Here is a 16,788-nt window from a genome sequence, read left to right as displayed (position 1 = left end):
GTTGGGGCCATTATATATTTGGGCCTATTTGTTACGGCATCCTGCTCATTAGCAGAGTGGTGTCATTGTTACAAAATGCTTAAAAAGGGTGTGCTATTGGCTTAGCTGTTAGGTCACAGATGGTAAGAAACCTGAGCAGGTTGGAAAGATGAAGACCGATATTATACAGTGGCAAAACATTTTGTGAAACTATTGTCTGTAAAACCTAGAAGGTAAAAGCAGTTCCTGCAGAGTCAGTAGCAGTCTCCAAGAAGACTGGAAGATAACAGAATGTGAGAATATATGTGTGTATTAACTGCTACTTTAGGTGTATAACAAGGTGTCACAAGAAAGGGAAAAAGTGAATTGGTTGTTTTTTAAGCACAGATTTAATGACCTTACAGAGCTAAAAAATTGATTGTTTCTGGATTCCACAAACAAGAGGTAACAATCAAGATTGTCAGAACTCTGTTATTGCTGTCTGTCTCCCATTCTTCCCTCCCTGAAAGGGAGTTTGAATATTTTGGTTGTCTCATTCCTGTTCCACCATTGTGTAAGGGTGACTGTGTATCCGGGGCCGATGATGTGACCACAAGGGGCCACATCTAGACAAAATGAAGAGCTGGTGCTTCACTTTTAAACACTAGTCTTCCATCTGGTTGAGGAGGCAGAACGGGACTGTGGGAGTTCCTCGGGGGAAAAGGGTACTTTTTTTACATGTGGGAAAAGCGTGCAAGGATGTTTTGTGGCCAGAGTGTGACGCAGGCAGAAACTGCTAGTTTCCATGAAAAGCCATGGTTCTCTCTTTGGGGCACAGAGTGGGCTTTTGCGTGGAGGGAGCTGCAGCCTTGGGATCAAGTTGTCTGCTATGGAGTGAGACTGAAAACGACGTCTGGGCCTGGCCCGCTCAAGTTTCTCCGTGTTTCTTTTTCACTAGGCTGAGTGGATGCGGATACCTATGAGACTGTAGGGGAGGGCAGGGCCAAAAGATGAGAAAAATAACAGCATCTTGTGGTAAAGAGAGGTTGATTAATGGATACACAGACATGTACAGTGAGATGGAATAAGATCTTGTGTCCAGTAGCACAAGGAGGTGACTACAGGTCCAACATCTTAGCTGGGCTGCAGTAGCGGCAGCTCCTCTCTGAGCTTCACAATGCCGCTCAAGGACAATAAGAGGAAGAAAGATGCTGGAAAGTCAGCCGAGAAAGACAAAGACCCAGTGAACAAATCTGGGGGCAAGGCCCAAAAGAAGAAGTGGTCCAAAGGCAAAGTTCAGGACAAGTGCGACAACCTAGTCTTGGTTTTGACAAAGCTACGTATGATGAACTCTGTACGGAGGTTCCCAACTATAAGCTTGTCACCCCAGCTGTGGTCTCTGAGAGGCTGAAGATTCGAGGTTCCCTGGCCAGGGCAGCCCGTTAGGAGCTCCTTAGTAAGGGACTTATCGAATTGGTTTCAAAGCACAGAGCTCAAGTAATTTACACCAGAAATACCAAGGGTGGAGATGCCCCAGCTGCTGCTCTGCTGAAGATGCAGGAACAGGATCCAATCAACCCTATATTCAGAAAAATAAAACTTTATTGAAAAACAACAAAAAGGTGACTATGGTCAATAACAATTGGTTGGATATTTCAAAATACTAGAAGAATAGGCTTGGAAAGTAATGATAAATATTTGAGATATTGGGTATCCCAATTATTCATATTTGATCATTGCACATTATTTCCTTGTATCAAAATGTAACATGTGCCCCAGAAATAAATAGGTACAACTATTCTGTATCCATAAAAACTAAAAATGAAATCACAGCAACTTATATCCTTGTGAGGTGGCAAGGAATTGGTAGATGAAAACAGATGCCTGGATCACAGAGAGAATTATCCAGACGGATAGCTCTGGTTACTGACGTTGACACATGCTCTAGTGTCACTCTAGTTTCCTGATTAATACACCCGCACTGCTTGTAGGAGCGCACGTGGCCATAATGAAGTTCATGCCAAGACAGGGAATGAAGAGCTGCTCTGGGAACCAAGACAAATGCTAAGTGAACACACATGGACCAGGTCCTGAAGTTTTGGGAAAACCAGGCACATCCAGAAAGCTGGTGGACTTCCGAGTGTTCAGGAACAAGGCCAGGCTGCTCCATGACTCAGAGCTGGCCCCTGTGGAGTTCATGATGGAATTTATTCTGACTGTGTTATCTCCGGAAAATTAACTGTTTGGATTCTGCTAACTAACCCAAGAGGTGCCATGGATTTTTGTTCATGGGAAAATAAAATTTCAGCCAAATTTGAACCCATATTACACAGAGGGTAGGGCTCCTTACCCTGAGCTCAGGATTAATGAGGGAGACACTTCCTTTCTCTCTCTCTCTTTCTTTTTGCAGAGTCTGATTTTGTCGCCCTGGGTAGAGTGCCATGGCATCACAGATAACTCCTGGGCTTAGGCAATCCTCTTGCCTCAGCCTCCCAAGCAGCTGAGACTACAGGCACCCACCACAACGCCCAGCTAGTGTTTCTATTTTTAGTAGAGATGGGGTCTCACTCTTGCTCAGGCTAGTCTTGAACTCCTGAGCTCAAGTGATCCACCCGCCTTGGCCTCCTAGAGTGCTGGGCCTCTGGAGACAGTGTCTGCTGAGATTTCTTACCTGTCCTTGCCTGAGCCACCTCATGTTTGTCCTGTATCATAATGCTGTCTTTGTAAAACAGGACAACCTCATCCCCACACAGACATCCTACATCCTGCGTAACCTCTGGCCTGAATTTGCTATTTACCCCACAAGAGGAGAGACAGATGACAGATTTTGAAAAAGCTATTCTAGAAACAAAATACTGCTTACCCAATGCCCAGCTTCAGCGGGCAGGGAGGCAGTAAAATGCATGAAGCATTTCATAGCGGGGACAGTGAAGGGAGCCAAGCTGTGTGAGACTGAGTGTCCTGCTCACAGGGAGTCTGGTCATCATCTGAGGCCCGGCAGGTCATTGTCCTTGGTTTGTTGGCAGCTAACGCAGCTCCCAACCCTGGGGTCCTGGCTTTCCTTATGCTACCCTGGTCACAGAGACTTACTTTTTCTTCTGTTATTCCTTTGTTCTTACTCCTAGAGAAGCAGCTCATAATTTACTATCTCTTAAGTACATTTGAGCTTTCTGAGTGCAATTTCCAGCCCAGAAGCCTCTGAGTGAACTTGCTCGTCTAAGCACCATAATGTAGACTGTGGACAGAGCTGTACTTGTGATTCCTATGGTTGTGTCTCTGGTGTGGCCTCCCAGGACACAGACAAGCACCAGACACACATCACACTGTCCCAGAAAGAGACGCATGGGGTTGGATTCCCATGTGACCTTGGAGTTCAGAGATTCATTGTGTTTAGAAGGAGCAGAGTGAGTGACTCCACTGACCCATCCTCATCTTTTCTTTCATAACTTCTTTTATATTTTGTCTAAGATTAGGAACCCAATAAGGGTTACTTTAGGTTTCCTGTGGCTTATAAAGAACGAATCTCATCCATTCTTCAGAGACTTATAGGTGTCTTTAGAAAAACCAAAACAGAAGAAGCTCCTGAGTACACTTTCCTAAATGAGCAAAAATAGGTCACAACCATTTATAAGCCTTGGGCTTTTAAAAATTCACTCTTTGTTGTTGTTTTTTTTAATTTATTTATTTTTTATTGTTAAATCATAGCTGTGTACATTTGTGCAATCAAGGGGTACAATGTCCTGGTTTCATATACAATCTGAAATATTCTCATCAAACTGTTCAACATAGCCTTCATGGCATTTTCTTAGTTATTGTATATAGACATTTGTATTCTGCCTTTAGTAAGTTTTGCCTGTACCCATTCTAAGATGCACCGTAGGTGTGGCCCCACCCATTCCCCTCCTTCCACCCTGACTTCCCCCCTCCTTTCCCCTCCATTGGCCCTTTTCTCATATTCTTGTGCTATAGTTGGGTTATAGCCTTCATATGAAAGCTATAAATTAGCTTCATACTAGGGCTGAGTACATTGGATACCTTTTCTTCCATTCTTGAGATACATTGCTAAGAAGAATATGTTCCAGCTCCATCCATGTAAACATGAAAGAGGTGAAGTCTCCATCTTTTTTTAAGGCTACATAATATTCTATGGTATACATGTACCACAATTTGCTAGTCCACTCGTGGGTCAATGGGCACTTGGGCTTCTTCCATGACTTAGTGATTATGAATTGGGCTGCAATAAACATTCTGATACAGATGTCTTTGTTAAATTGTGATTTTTGGTCTTCTGGGTATAAACCTAGTAAAGGAATTATAGGATCGAATGGCAGGTCTATTTTTAGGTCTCTAAGTATTCTCCAAACATCCTTCCAGAAGGAACGTATTAGTGGGCATTCCCACCAGCAGTGTAGAAGGGCTCCCTTTTCTCCACATCCATGCCAACATTTCTGGTTTTGGGATTTTGGTATGTGGGCTACTCTTACTGGGGTTAGGTGATATCTCAAAATAGTTTTGATTTGCATTTCTCTGATGTTTAAGGATGATGAGCTTTTTTTCATGTTTTTGTAGATCGTGCGTCTGTCTTCTTCAGAGAAGTATCTCTTCAAGTCCTTTGCCCACCCTGAGACAGGATCACTTCTTCTTTTCTTGCTAATACGTTTGAGTTCTCTGTGGATTCTGATTATTAAACCTTTATTGGAGGTATAACCTGCAAATATTTTCTCCCATTCTGAGGGCTGTTTGCTTGCTTTACTCACTATGTTCTTGGCTGTGCAGAAGCTTTTTAGTTTGATCAGGTCCCAGTAGTGTATTTTTTTTTTTTTTTTTGTGGTTTTTGGCCAGGGCTGGGTTTGAACCTGCCACCTCCGGCATATGGGACCGGCGCCCCACTCCTTGAGCCACAGGCGCCGCCACCCCAGTAGTGTATTTTTGATACTGCTTCAATTGCCTGGGGAGTCCTCCTCATAAAATATTCACCCAGGCCGATTCCTTCAAGAGTTTTTCCCTGCACTTTCTTCAAGTATTTTTATAGTTTCATGTCTTAAGTTTAAATCTTTTATCCAGTGAGAGTCTATCTTAGTTAATGGTGAAAGGTGTGGGTCCAGTTTCAGCCTTTTACAGATCGCCAGCCAGTTCACCCAGCACCATTTGTTAAATAGGGAATCTTTTCCCCACTGAATGTTTTTAATTGGCTTGTCGAAGATCAAATAACGGTAAGTAGCTGGATTCATCTCTTGGTTCTCTATTCTGTTCCAGACATCTACTTCTCTGCTTTTGTGCCAGTACCATGCTGTTTTGATCACTATTGATTTATAATACAGTTTCAGGTCTGTTAGCATGATTCCTCCTGCTTTGTTTTTATTTCTGAGTAATGTTTTGGCTATTCGAGGTTTTTTTCTGATTCCATATAAAACAAAGTATGATTTTTTCAAGATTTTTAAAATATGACAATGGAGCTTTGGTAGGAATTGCATTAAAATTATATATTGCTTTGGGTAGTATAGACATTTTAATGATGTTGATTCTTCCCAGCCATGAGCATGGTATGTTTTTCCATTTGTTAACATCTTCAGCTATTTCTTTTCTTAAAGTTTTGTAGTTCTCTTTATAGAGATCTTTCATGTCCTTTGTTAGAAAAATTCCCATATATTTCATCTTCTTTGGCACTTCTGTGAAAGCAATAGAGCCTTTGACTGTTTTTTATGCTTGGCTATTGTTGGTATATATAAAGGCTACAGATTTATGGGTGTTGATTTTGTAGCCTGAGACATTGCTGTATTCTTTGATCACTTCTAAAAGTTTTGTAGTAGAATCCTCAGTGTTTTCCAGATACACAATCATGTCATCTGCGAAGAGTGAAAGTTTGATCTCTTCTGACCCTATGTGGATACCCTTGATTGCCTTTTCTTCCCTAATTGCAATGGCTTAATTGCAATCCATTGCAATATTAAAGAGCAATGGAGACAATGGGCAACCTTGCCTGGTTCCTGATCTAAGTGGAAATGATTTCAATTTAACTCCATTCAATACGATATTGGCTGTGGGTTTGCTGTAGATGGCCTCTATCAGTTTAAGAAATGTCCCTTTTATACCAATTTTCTTAAGTGTTCTGATCATGAAGGATGCTGGATATTATCAAAAGCTTTTTCTGCATCAATTGAGAGAATCATATGATCTTTATTTTTTAGTTTATGTGCTGAATTACATCTATAGATTTACGTATATTGAACCAGGCTTGAGAGCATGGGATAAATCCGACTTGGTCATGGCGTATAATTTTTTTTGATATGTTGTTGGATTCTGTTTGTTAGGATCTTATTGAATATTTTTGCAGCAATATTCATTAGTGATATTGGTCTATAATTTTCTTTTCTTACTGGGTCTTTCCCTGGTTTAGGGATCAAGGTGATGTTTGCTTCATAGAATGTGTTGGGTAATATTCTTTCTTTTTCTATATTTTAGAAGAGGTTTAGTAGTATAGGTACTAGTTCTTCTTTAAAGGTTTGGTAAAATTCTGACGTAAAGCCATCTGGTCCTGGGCTTTTCTTTTTAGGGAGATTTTGTATAGTTGATGCTATTTCAGAACTTGGTATAGGCCTGTTCAACATTTCCACTTTGTTCTGGGTAAGTCTTGGTATTTGGCGTACTTCCAAGTATTGGTCGATTTCTTTCAGATTTTCATATTCCTGAGAGTAAAGTTTTATGTAATATTCGTTAAGGATTTTTTGAATTTCTGAGGGGTCTGTTGTTATTTCATCTTTACCATGTCTGATTGATGAAATTAGAGATTTTACTCTTCTTTTCCTGGTTAGGTTGGCCAAAGGTTTATCTATTTTATTGACCTTTTCAAAAAACCAACTTTTGGATTTATTGATCTGTTGTATATTCTTTTGTTTTGAATTTCATTTAATTCTGCTCTGATTTTGGTTATTTATTTTCTTCTGCTGGGTCTGGGGTTGGAATTTTCTTCCTTCTCCAGTTGCTTGAGATGTCCCATTAAGTTATGAACTTCTTCTCTTTCCGTTTTCTTGAGGAAGGCTTGCAGTGCTATAAATTTCCCTCTTAGGACTGCCTTTGCAGTATCCCAAAGGTTCTGATAATTCATGTCTTGATTGTTGTTTTGTTCCAAAAATTTGGTGATTTCCTTTTTAATCTCGTCTATAACCCATCTATCCTTCAGCTTAAGGTTATTTAGCTTCCATGTTCTTGTATGGGTATGCAGATTCCTGTTGTTATTGAGTTCAACTTTTATTCCATGATGATCTGAGAAGATGCAAGGAATAATTTCTATTTCTTTTAAATTTGTTGAGGTTAGATTTGTGGCCCAGGATGTGGTCGATTTTGGAGTATGTTCCGTGGGCTGATGAGAAGAATGTGTATTCAGTTTTGCTGGGACGAAATGTTCTGTAGATGTCTGTTAAGTTCAGATGTTGAATGGTTAAGTTTAAATCTAAGATTTCTTTGCTTAGCTTCTTTTTGGAGGATCTATCCAGCACTGCTAAAGGGGTGTTAAAATCTCCAACTAGTATGGAACTGGAGGAAATCAAGTTGCTCATGTCTGTTAGAGTTTCTCTTATAAATTGAGGTGCGTTATGGTTGGGTGCATAAATATTATTAATAGAGATCTCATCATATTGAGTATTACCTTTTTTTTTTTTTTTTTTGTAGAGACCGAGTCTCACTGTACCGCCCTCAGGTAGAGTGCCGTGGCGTCACACGGCTCACAACAACCTCTAACTCTTGGGCTTACGCGATTCTCTTGCCTCAGCCTCCCGAGCAGCTGGGACTACAGGCGCCTGCCACAACGCCCGGCTAGAGTATTACCTTTAACAAATATGAAGTGTCCATCCTTATCCTTCCTTATTTTGGTTGGTTTAAAGCGTATTGCATCTGCGAATAGGATTGCAACGCCTGCTTTTTTCTGCTTTCCATTTGCCTGGAGTATAGATGACCATTCCTTCACCTTGAGTCTATATTTGTCTTTTAATGTAAGATGAGATACTTGTATGCAGCAGATATCTGGCTTGAGTTTTTGTATCCAGTCAGCCAACCTGTGCCTCTTTAGAGGACAATTTAAACCATTCACATTAATCACTCTTTGTTGTTTTTATGTCATTTTTGTCTCCCTGTAGATTGGACATGGTTGCCCTCTGTCACTGCCTCCACACCCTAGACAGTAAGGTTGTGACTGAGTCTATCTGACTGCCACTGAATTAGGTGGAAAAAGTTAGAACCGACTGTCAGCTTTTTCTGAAAATAGCTTTCTTTTACATCTCACTCAATTGATAAAGTAACTGCATTTTCCTCCTCTCCATGAATTGTGTTAATTTCCGTCATGGGCAGCCTGGGTTTGCAAATAGTGGCTTAAAGTAATTTTCCAAATTTGATGGCTTTTGATGAAGAAACTCTAGGAGGGATGGGTGAAGGAAGAAAAATCCATGGGCAAAATGAATTTTAATACAGAAGATGATGGAAATGGTGAATCAAGTGCATCATGAGCAGGTTTCATCTGGAATCTGCTGGCTGTGCACACTCATGTCCCCCAACTTACAAACCTGCACACAATCTGACTCAACATGCAATCTAAATAAACTCAAATTACAAGTATTGTTTAAAAATTTTTCAAAAGATGGTAGCAGAGTGAGGCTCTATCTCAAAAAAAAAAAAAAAATCATTTGACCATCTCTGTGAGGGTTTATTTCGGGGTTTTCTGTCAATTACGTTCTGTATGCCTGCTTTATGCCTGTACTATGCTGTTTTGATGACCGAAGACTTGTAGTAAATTTATAATCAGAAAAAAAAAATTCAATAGATTTAGGGGGCACTTTTTTTTTTGTTATGTGGATGAATTGTATAGTTTACATGTTACCTGATCAAGTTGGAAGTCTTATCCTTATGTCACATGTCATAGAGAATATTATTTGGTAAGACTATTTTATCAGCAAGGGGTCTGCTGAAAAACTCAAAGCTAATTATAGGCTACAGATAGGATGGGAGAAGAAATGTTGGTAAGCTTTGAGACCTCTACTTGTCATTAGGACATCTTGAATCATCCCTGGAAGGGAGTAGAAAGAAAGGCCCAAAAACATTTCTAAGGTACACTTGTTTCTTTTTGTTTTATTTTTTATTTTTTGTTTAGCAGGACTGGGCCAGGTTCGAACCCACTAGCCCCGGGGCATGTGGCTGGCACCCTAACCACTGAGCTACAGGCACCCAGCCTCTTAGGTACACTTGTAACAGACACAGGTGACCCTTCCACCTTCACCTCACTGCCACTACCCTTGAGTCCTAGGCCCAGTCAAACTTGGGGTTACCCTGGAACATGGTTTGTATATAAAAGCTGCAACTATTTGGGTGGGCTGCCCCAAATTTAACTCAGCTTTTGAACATGATGCAAACAGGGGTGTCCCAAGTGACATGCACACATCATAGTTACACTATTGCATAGATGTGACACTGTAGGTCGAGAAGATTCAATGCTGTACTACGTTTACAGAGGAGATAAAATGATGATTTAAAATGTGAACAAAATAGTTCAAAAATATAATGACTTTAATAAGTACTTTTGTGTGTGTTCCTAAAGAGATATCTATTGGACCAGCAATTTGTTCATTTATTCATCAAAGTTTTAATGCACTAGGACCCATCTAAATGCTGGAGGGTCTGATGTGATTGACATGCTCATTCATTTGGTCAGTGATTATCTATTGAGAGTTTACTACGTGTTGAGCTCAGCTCTGTTTTTTTTTTTTTAAACTGGGGTAAGAACAAATGCAAACTCATCAACAAAGGAAGGAGTTTTTTGAAAAGATGGCAAGTGTGGCTACAGCCAAAATGCGGAAAAAGAGAGTGTTAGTAGATGAGGTTGAAGAAACAGCCGGGACCACATCACGTCTGCCAGGTTTGTGGACAATTCACTATCGGGATAAGATTTGAAGCAGGGAATTGAGAGTGTATTCTAGTAGTTTGGATGAGAGATGATGGTGGCTTGGACAAGAGTAAAGTCATTGGAGATGGTGTCGAGTCGTCAGGTTTGGGGTGTATTTTGAATGTTGAGCTGATTGGTAGGAGGAAGGAATGATGACTCATGATTTGAAGGGAGAGGGAGGAGGTGTTATCAAAGAAGAAAGGAGTCCATACCAAACATTTTGTTCTCAGCAACTGAGTGGAAAATAATGGTCATTTTCTTATATGGAGAAGATGAGGAGAAGAGTAGATTGGGGAAATTAAAACACCTGCTTGGACAGGTTAAATTTGAGATGCCTATTTAGATCTTCAAGTGGGCAGCTGGGTATGTAAGTCTGAGTTTCAGGGGCTTTGGGAGATGATATGTAAATTTGTGAGCAATCAGTATGTAAATTATATTTAAAGCCGTGAAACTTACAATCGACCAGGGTATGAGGATAAATAAAGAGGACAAGGGACTGAACATGAGGTATACCAACATTCGATGGCAGGAAAGACGGAGAGGGATCTGCTGGTGAGCGGAATAAAAACCAGGGGAATGTGCTGTCCCAGAAAGCAAATCGAGAAAGTGTTTTAAGAAGAGGAGTAACAAAACATGAAAAAGCCTCCCAAGATGAGGAGTGAGAACCTGACCGCTGGATGTGATAATATATGACCCACTCCCTTAAGGAGCTTGTAGCACAGTGAGGGTGGGAAAACGAGGAAACATATAAATTACTACATGATGGGGGAAGATGTAGCCTAGAGATGTAAACCAGTTTCTAGAGCTGGATTGATGATGGAGCAAGAAACTCTTCTTGAGGAGTCAAAGAAAACTACATGGAGAAGACGTCCTTTTGGATTCTGGTCGGTAGGATGAAGGGATAAAATCAGGATTCATAAAACTTAAAACAGTTTTTTTCCTAGTTGGTTGTTGGTTTTTCTCCATTCACATATGCAGGGCTAATATTCCCCCTCCCAAGTTAACATCGCACTTCCATTACTACATAGACATATTTGTTACTTATCAACGCTCATGCCGACTATCAATATTTCATGAGGGCAGTACATACCCTCCGTCACACCCTACTCTCCTGGAGGGTATTCTTAGATTGTATTTTTTCCTTGTTGTACTCTTTATCTTTATATATATTTTAGTTTCTTTCACAGCTTTGTGCAAATGTGGAGACTTTATAATGCAGTAGCTAATAATAGCTACTACCATGTACCTAACTCCACATATAAGGTCTTGTTCTATGAACTTCACATGTGGTAATTCATTTTGTTCTTGAAAAAGATTCTAACACATTTGTTGTCCCTGTTTTTCACTTGTGGTAACTGATGCACAGAGAGGTTAAGTAACTTGCCTTAGGCCCCACACCAACCGCTAGAGCCAGTATTAGAACCTGGCTGTGCGGGTCAGAGCTCCCCATCCAGAGCACATGTATTTCCAACCTTACTGAGATATTTCTACTTTCCAGGGATGGGCAGTTATTAGTGAAAAATCTTCCAAGTATAGGCTTCTTCTGACTTAAAATTGCAACGTCCTAAAGTCTCAGTAACTCAATTGCAGAGTATCATTTTAGAGTGGGTCCATGGGACAGGAACTGGATACTGGAGCCAAATGGAGAAAGGACATTAGTGGTGGATTATCCTGTCACTGCCTCAAGATTTGTGTTCGAGCAGGTCACATACAAGGAGGGTAGTGGTAAAAAGAGCTCCAGTTTTTGTGGTGGAAGAGAGGAGAAGATCCCTCCAGTTATAGAAATGATCACTTCGTTAACGATCCCAGATGTTTTCATTTCCCCTTCTACCTTACTGAAAGCGAGTGAGATGATTATGTATGTAAAGAGGTACAAAGTGTAAATCAAAGCAGCTCAGTGTGCGAAAAGCAATGCTGTGGCGATGTTTGCTGTGATTTCTTGGGAGCTAAAATAATACACTAGCCAAAATCTTTAAAGTGCTTTAATGATTAAAGAATACTAAGCATGGGCACTGGGAACATTATTTGGGTGATGGCACACTTTTAGTCAGGACTCAAGCATAACAACAGGGATCCACGTGACCTAAAACACTTGTACCCCTTACTATTTTGAATTAAAAATAGCAGGTCTGCACATCATTGAAATAAAATAACTCGAGCCTGGTGGAATCTAGCTGGGGCTCAGTCTTTGACCTCTCTGATGTGTTTTCTTTTAACCAGCCGACTTTATCTCTAGAAATGGCTTTATTTTCTTTCTTCCTGACACCAAGCTGTAATTGGTTCACGCAATACATGAGAACTTGGATATGTAATTTTCATGAGCATCTGAAGCCTATTCCTTTAGTAGATTTCAGGTTCTACCCTTGACTTAAAAGTTTTTGAAATAAGGAATAGCCTCTTTCCCTTCCTTGGCAGAAAGAAGGTAAAGAGTAAACAACTTATGCCAAGATGTTTTCAGGGTAAGAATCTGAGTAACTCCAAGGGCATATTTCAAAATAACAAGAGTAAATTTAAAACGTCTTATTACAAAAAGTAAGAGAGGTGATGGCAATGTTAATTAGTTTTATTTAAGCATTCCACATTTATATCAAATAATCACATTGTACCCCATAAATGCATACAGTTATGATTTTAACTATAATATATATATATATGAAGTTAGTCTGAGTAACTTCCTCAAGGCACAGACCCACAAATTTTAGAATTAGTTTTTTTCTTGAGACAGATGTCAACCTGTTCTCTTTATTCTATTCTCATTAAAATGTTCTTTTCTGGACATAGTCATTATATTTTCAGTAAAGCTTAAGGAAGCCAGCATTAAAATTAGCCCTTAATTACTACAAATATAGAAAAACCTGCTGGGAAAGACGTACTACACTTACTGTGGCTGTCTTCCTGTTTGCTATAATACTGTCATAAATCACGTAAATGTGGGAGGAAGCAGAGACTTAGGTGATGGTTTGGCTCTGGAAATGAAGCTACTTCCTCTGGAAGGAGCATTTCAAACGGCCGCATAGCAAAGCAAACACTCACACTGGTTTCCTGTGGGCCATTTTCCTTTGCTGAACCTATCCTAAAGCCAAGGTGAAGAAAGAGAAATTTTCCTCTTACAAAAATCTCAAATCTCTGATAACTCACAATGCCAATCACTGCGTTCCAGAAAGTTATAACATTTAGGGTATCATTGCTTGCAGAATTTCATCCGCTTGCCCTGCATGAACCGATTAAGATTTGTTTTGGAAAGTAAGAGAAAAAACTAAGAATCGAAGTGGAAAGATTTAGGTAAGGCTGTCACATTGACAAGTGTACTCACAAACTTTAGAACACTCACAAAATCAAGATCCAGTGAAAGACTTAAGTTGGGGCTACAGTATCTCAACTGTTACACTTTCAAACATTTCATGCTCATTTTGTCCTTTCAGGACATACTTTAAAAACGATTCAGATTTTATTTGTATTTGTAATTTTACTTTTAAGATATATTAATTAGAAATGTTGCTGTTGGTGTGTGACACACCTTTTGGGGGCAGGACACAATTGTAAGAGGGACTTTACCTACCAAATGCAATCACTGTAACCCGGTTTCTTATACCCTCAATGAATCCCCAACAATTAAAAAAAAAAAGAAAAGAAATGTTGCTGTTAACCCAAATTACAGCTTGACTAATACTTTTAACTACTTCCCCCTCCCATCTATGGCCCCAGGAAAAGCATAATATCACGGCATCAATAGTTGTAGGAAAAAACCAATTTTTAAAAATTAATCTTAGCATTTTCATGTAGGAATCATATGAGGTGAGAATGTGAAAAGCAGCGAGACTATTTCATTTCTGTGTGCCTAGTGGAGATTCTGTTTTTTGTTAGCAAAGAATTGTGATGCAATTACCCTGCATTTAAAAATGTTCACGATAAAAAGTTAATGGCCTTCGGAGCAATGGTGAGTAAAATCTCTTGCCTCCAAATCTAGAGAGCAGTCAGGATATTTTCCCAGTGTTAATGATTTGTTTTAAGGAAGGGAAAGGGGTTATTATACAAATTGGTGCCCAGATTGCTCTTCCAACAATCCCAGGCAAGCCCTTAGTTGTATGTTATACTCCAAGCCCCCCGGTGACTGCCAAGGCAGGGCCGATACTGACATTAGACATGAATCAGGCCCCTCTCTCTGCTGCTGGGCATCACCTCCCGCCTGGCTCATCAGGGTGCAGAGAGCTCCCTGCTTTCCTTACCTGCATAGTGGTCGAACACAGTGGGCACATACTCCTCCGGGAAGGCGTCATTGGCGTAGCTCATCAGCAGGCAGGTTTTCCCCACGGCACCGTCCCCAACCACCACACACTTGAGCATCTTCTTCTCGTCGTGGCCACGGCAGCCACAGCTGCCGTCAGTTCTCTCCCCGCTGTCCATCCTTGCGGCCCCAGCTGCCGAGACTCCTGCTGCTGCTCCTTCCAAAGCACATGAAGAGGCAGGAAGCCAGTGCCGGCTGGAGTTCACTCTGCCTCACTTGGGGTGCCTTGGCTCACACGGGCATGCCGGGCTTGGGACAGGCCCTGTCTCTTACCATACTGGTGAAGAAAGGTAACACACCCTGGGGAGGAATTAGAGAAGGGGTCCTGTTCTTTCCCTCTATCAGTTTTGAGTTAAGAGACCCTCATTTTCACAGAATTCCAGGGGGCTTCCCGGCAGTCTAGAAATTTCAGCAGTCTGAGGGTTTTACTCTGCTCTCTTCCCCTTTCCAGCCTGACTGAAGGTAGAATTTTGCTAAATCTTCCCCATTTTCCAGTTCACATCTAACATGGAGGAAAGCCGGGCTTTTTAATGGAGTTTTCTCCCCTGGCTTCCTCCAGCTTGCGGAGTGTCAGGAAATCATGGGTTTCCTGCTGCATTCCATATTAGGATCAGTGGGCTGGGGAAGACTGGGGAAGGCTGCAACAATGGGAGCTCTGTGCGTGTGTGTTTGTACTTCTGGGGCACCATGCCAGGACATGGAGTGGGAACGCGCTAGGGGTCCTGCTGCAGACGCAAGCTGTCAGACTTCCTGTCTCATCTGCTGCTTGTGGGGCTGTTTGCTCCTGACTGGCCGGGAAGAAGGGAAGACGCTGAGGACAGGCTGGAAACCGGGCAGGACTGCTCTGCCGTAGAAACAGGGACCGGTCTGAGTGAGCAGAGAGAACCACCCCAGCCATCGCAGGATAACACATGACATCATCCCTCACTGAGTCACCAGTTGAAAGTTCTGCAAGTTAAAAATGAACAGTTCTTTACTCACATCAGAAACTTTAAGGGATTCTTTTCTGCAGTAAAGAAGAAAACTGTCCTGAGGGAATATATTTTTAGGTCATAGGGATAATGGGTGTGATCGGTTTTTATAGGTGGCTACATTTCAGCATAACACTCAGAGATGTATCCCGGACACAAACATTTGCTATGGCTGTAGCACATAAGAAATCAATCAGATGTGGGCCGTTTGCATTTCTCTTATTAGTGAATAAACACACATGTGCTTGGCTCAGACTTAACACGCTTGAAAACAAGAGGGTGGATGGCTTTCGGGCTGGTTTGAGGTCCTCAATGCTCTCTTTGCCTGTCCTCTCCCCTTGGGTCAGCCTGGCCCCTGTCAGTTACAAAGGAGCCACTGGCAGCTAATTTATTTGTCTGTTAGGTCACTCAAAATGAAGCCTCTTTGAAGCTCTGCATTAGATTAATGTACTTGGTCTTAGAAAAGAAGTGGAACTCTGCAAATGATTTTTGACAAGAGGGTCAAAATGGGAGAACTCTGTTTTTCTTTTTATTTCTTTTTTTGAACACTGATTTTGAAGAATTCAGATTTTCGGATTGCTTTGAGATTTTTTTTTTTTTTTTGGAGGGGTGGGGAGATGAGAGAGAATTCTGTTTTATTAATGCAAAGTGGTTCTCAACAATATACATATATATATCCATATATCCTGTATGTGTGCCCCTATATAATAACTATAGTCCCAAATTCATTATGTTTGGATTACAGTGACATTAACTATAGGGCTCAGTGTTCCAGTATTTCTTTCCTGTGAGGTGGTGATGTTTTAGTTAGGTTATGGTATCTCAGTGAGGTTATGCTTCAGTAATGAACAGCCCCCAAACTCAGTGATTTAAAATACGTATATTTCTTGCTCACATGGTATCTATATTGAGAATTATGTTGTCATGTTTATTCAGGGATCTAGGCTGATAGAGTAGTCAGGCTGAGAACATTGCTGATCACTGTGGCAGAGGAACCACAGGTGCAGTCATTGACTCTCAAAGCTCCTTCCTGGGGTGGTACTTCTGCTTAAACTCATTGGCCAAAGTAAGTTCCCTGCCCATGCTAACAAGAAGGTCAGGAAGAAAGGAATAAAACATTGGTCAACAGCATGAATGACAGCCAGAGATAGCTTAGTCGAGGTGATATTTATAACATGAAGGTGAACTGTTTATAATTAGTGCAGCATTTGCAGACATCTATGACCATGTGCGATTTATATAATTTTACTCTTATTGAGTCTACCTGGAACACCTAGACTATGTGATAATAGAATTGCAATTTGAAAACTTAGGTTATACTTCTAGAAAAAGGGCTTGAGTACAAAGCTGGCTGCCAAACAAATCTTTGCAGGTGAGAGAGTGATTGGCGGTTTTAAGATTGGATGAGGTTTTAAGAACCTCATCCTGAAGATGGAGAAGATCACTGGGAGCGCAGTGAGCACACTGGGATGAGACGTGTCTGGCAGAGCCTGGGCGGGGTTCTTCCTTTGACCTCATCCCTGATTTTGGGCAGTAAATGTGACGTAATACTTGGTTCTAAAACATCCTGTCCAGCCTGGGAAACTGGAATCCTGTGTTTCTACACTGTAAATAGGCCCTGGCCTAAGAAAAATTTGATAAATTGG

At 41.0% G+C, this 16,788-nt stretch overlaps 1 protein-coding gene across 1 annotated transcript in view; it reads right to left on the bottom strand.

The window, feature by feature from the left end:
• RHOJ (ras homolog family member J) overlaps nucleotides 1–14,712 on the bottom strand; it is a 114,022-nt gene extending 99,310 nt beyond the window's left edge. The window contains exon 1 of the mRNA XM_053603061.1: nucleotides 14,113–14,712. Coding sequence (XP_053459036.1) covers nucleotides 14,113–14,290 — 178 coding nt within the window. The 5' untranslated portion in view covers nucleotides 14,291–14,712. The remainder of the gene's footprint in view (nucleotides 1–14,112) is intronic.
• Between the last annotated feature and the right edge of the window lie 2,076 nt (nucleotides 14,713–16,788).

The sequence above is a fragment of the Nycticebus coucang genome, chromosome 9, assembly GCF_027406575.1.
Source record: "Nycticebus coucang isolate mNycCou1 chromosome 9, mNycCou1.pri, whole genome shotgun sequence".
In the NCBI taxonomy this organism is placed as follows: Eukaryota; Metazoa; Chordata; class Mammalia; order Primates; family Lorisidae; genus Nycticebus; species Nycticebus coucang.
The sequence above is the reverse complement of the archived record's forward strand: the minus strand, read 5'-3'. Positions and strand labels throughout refer to the sequence as shown.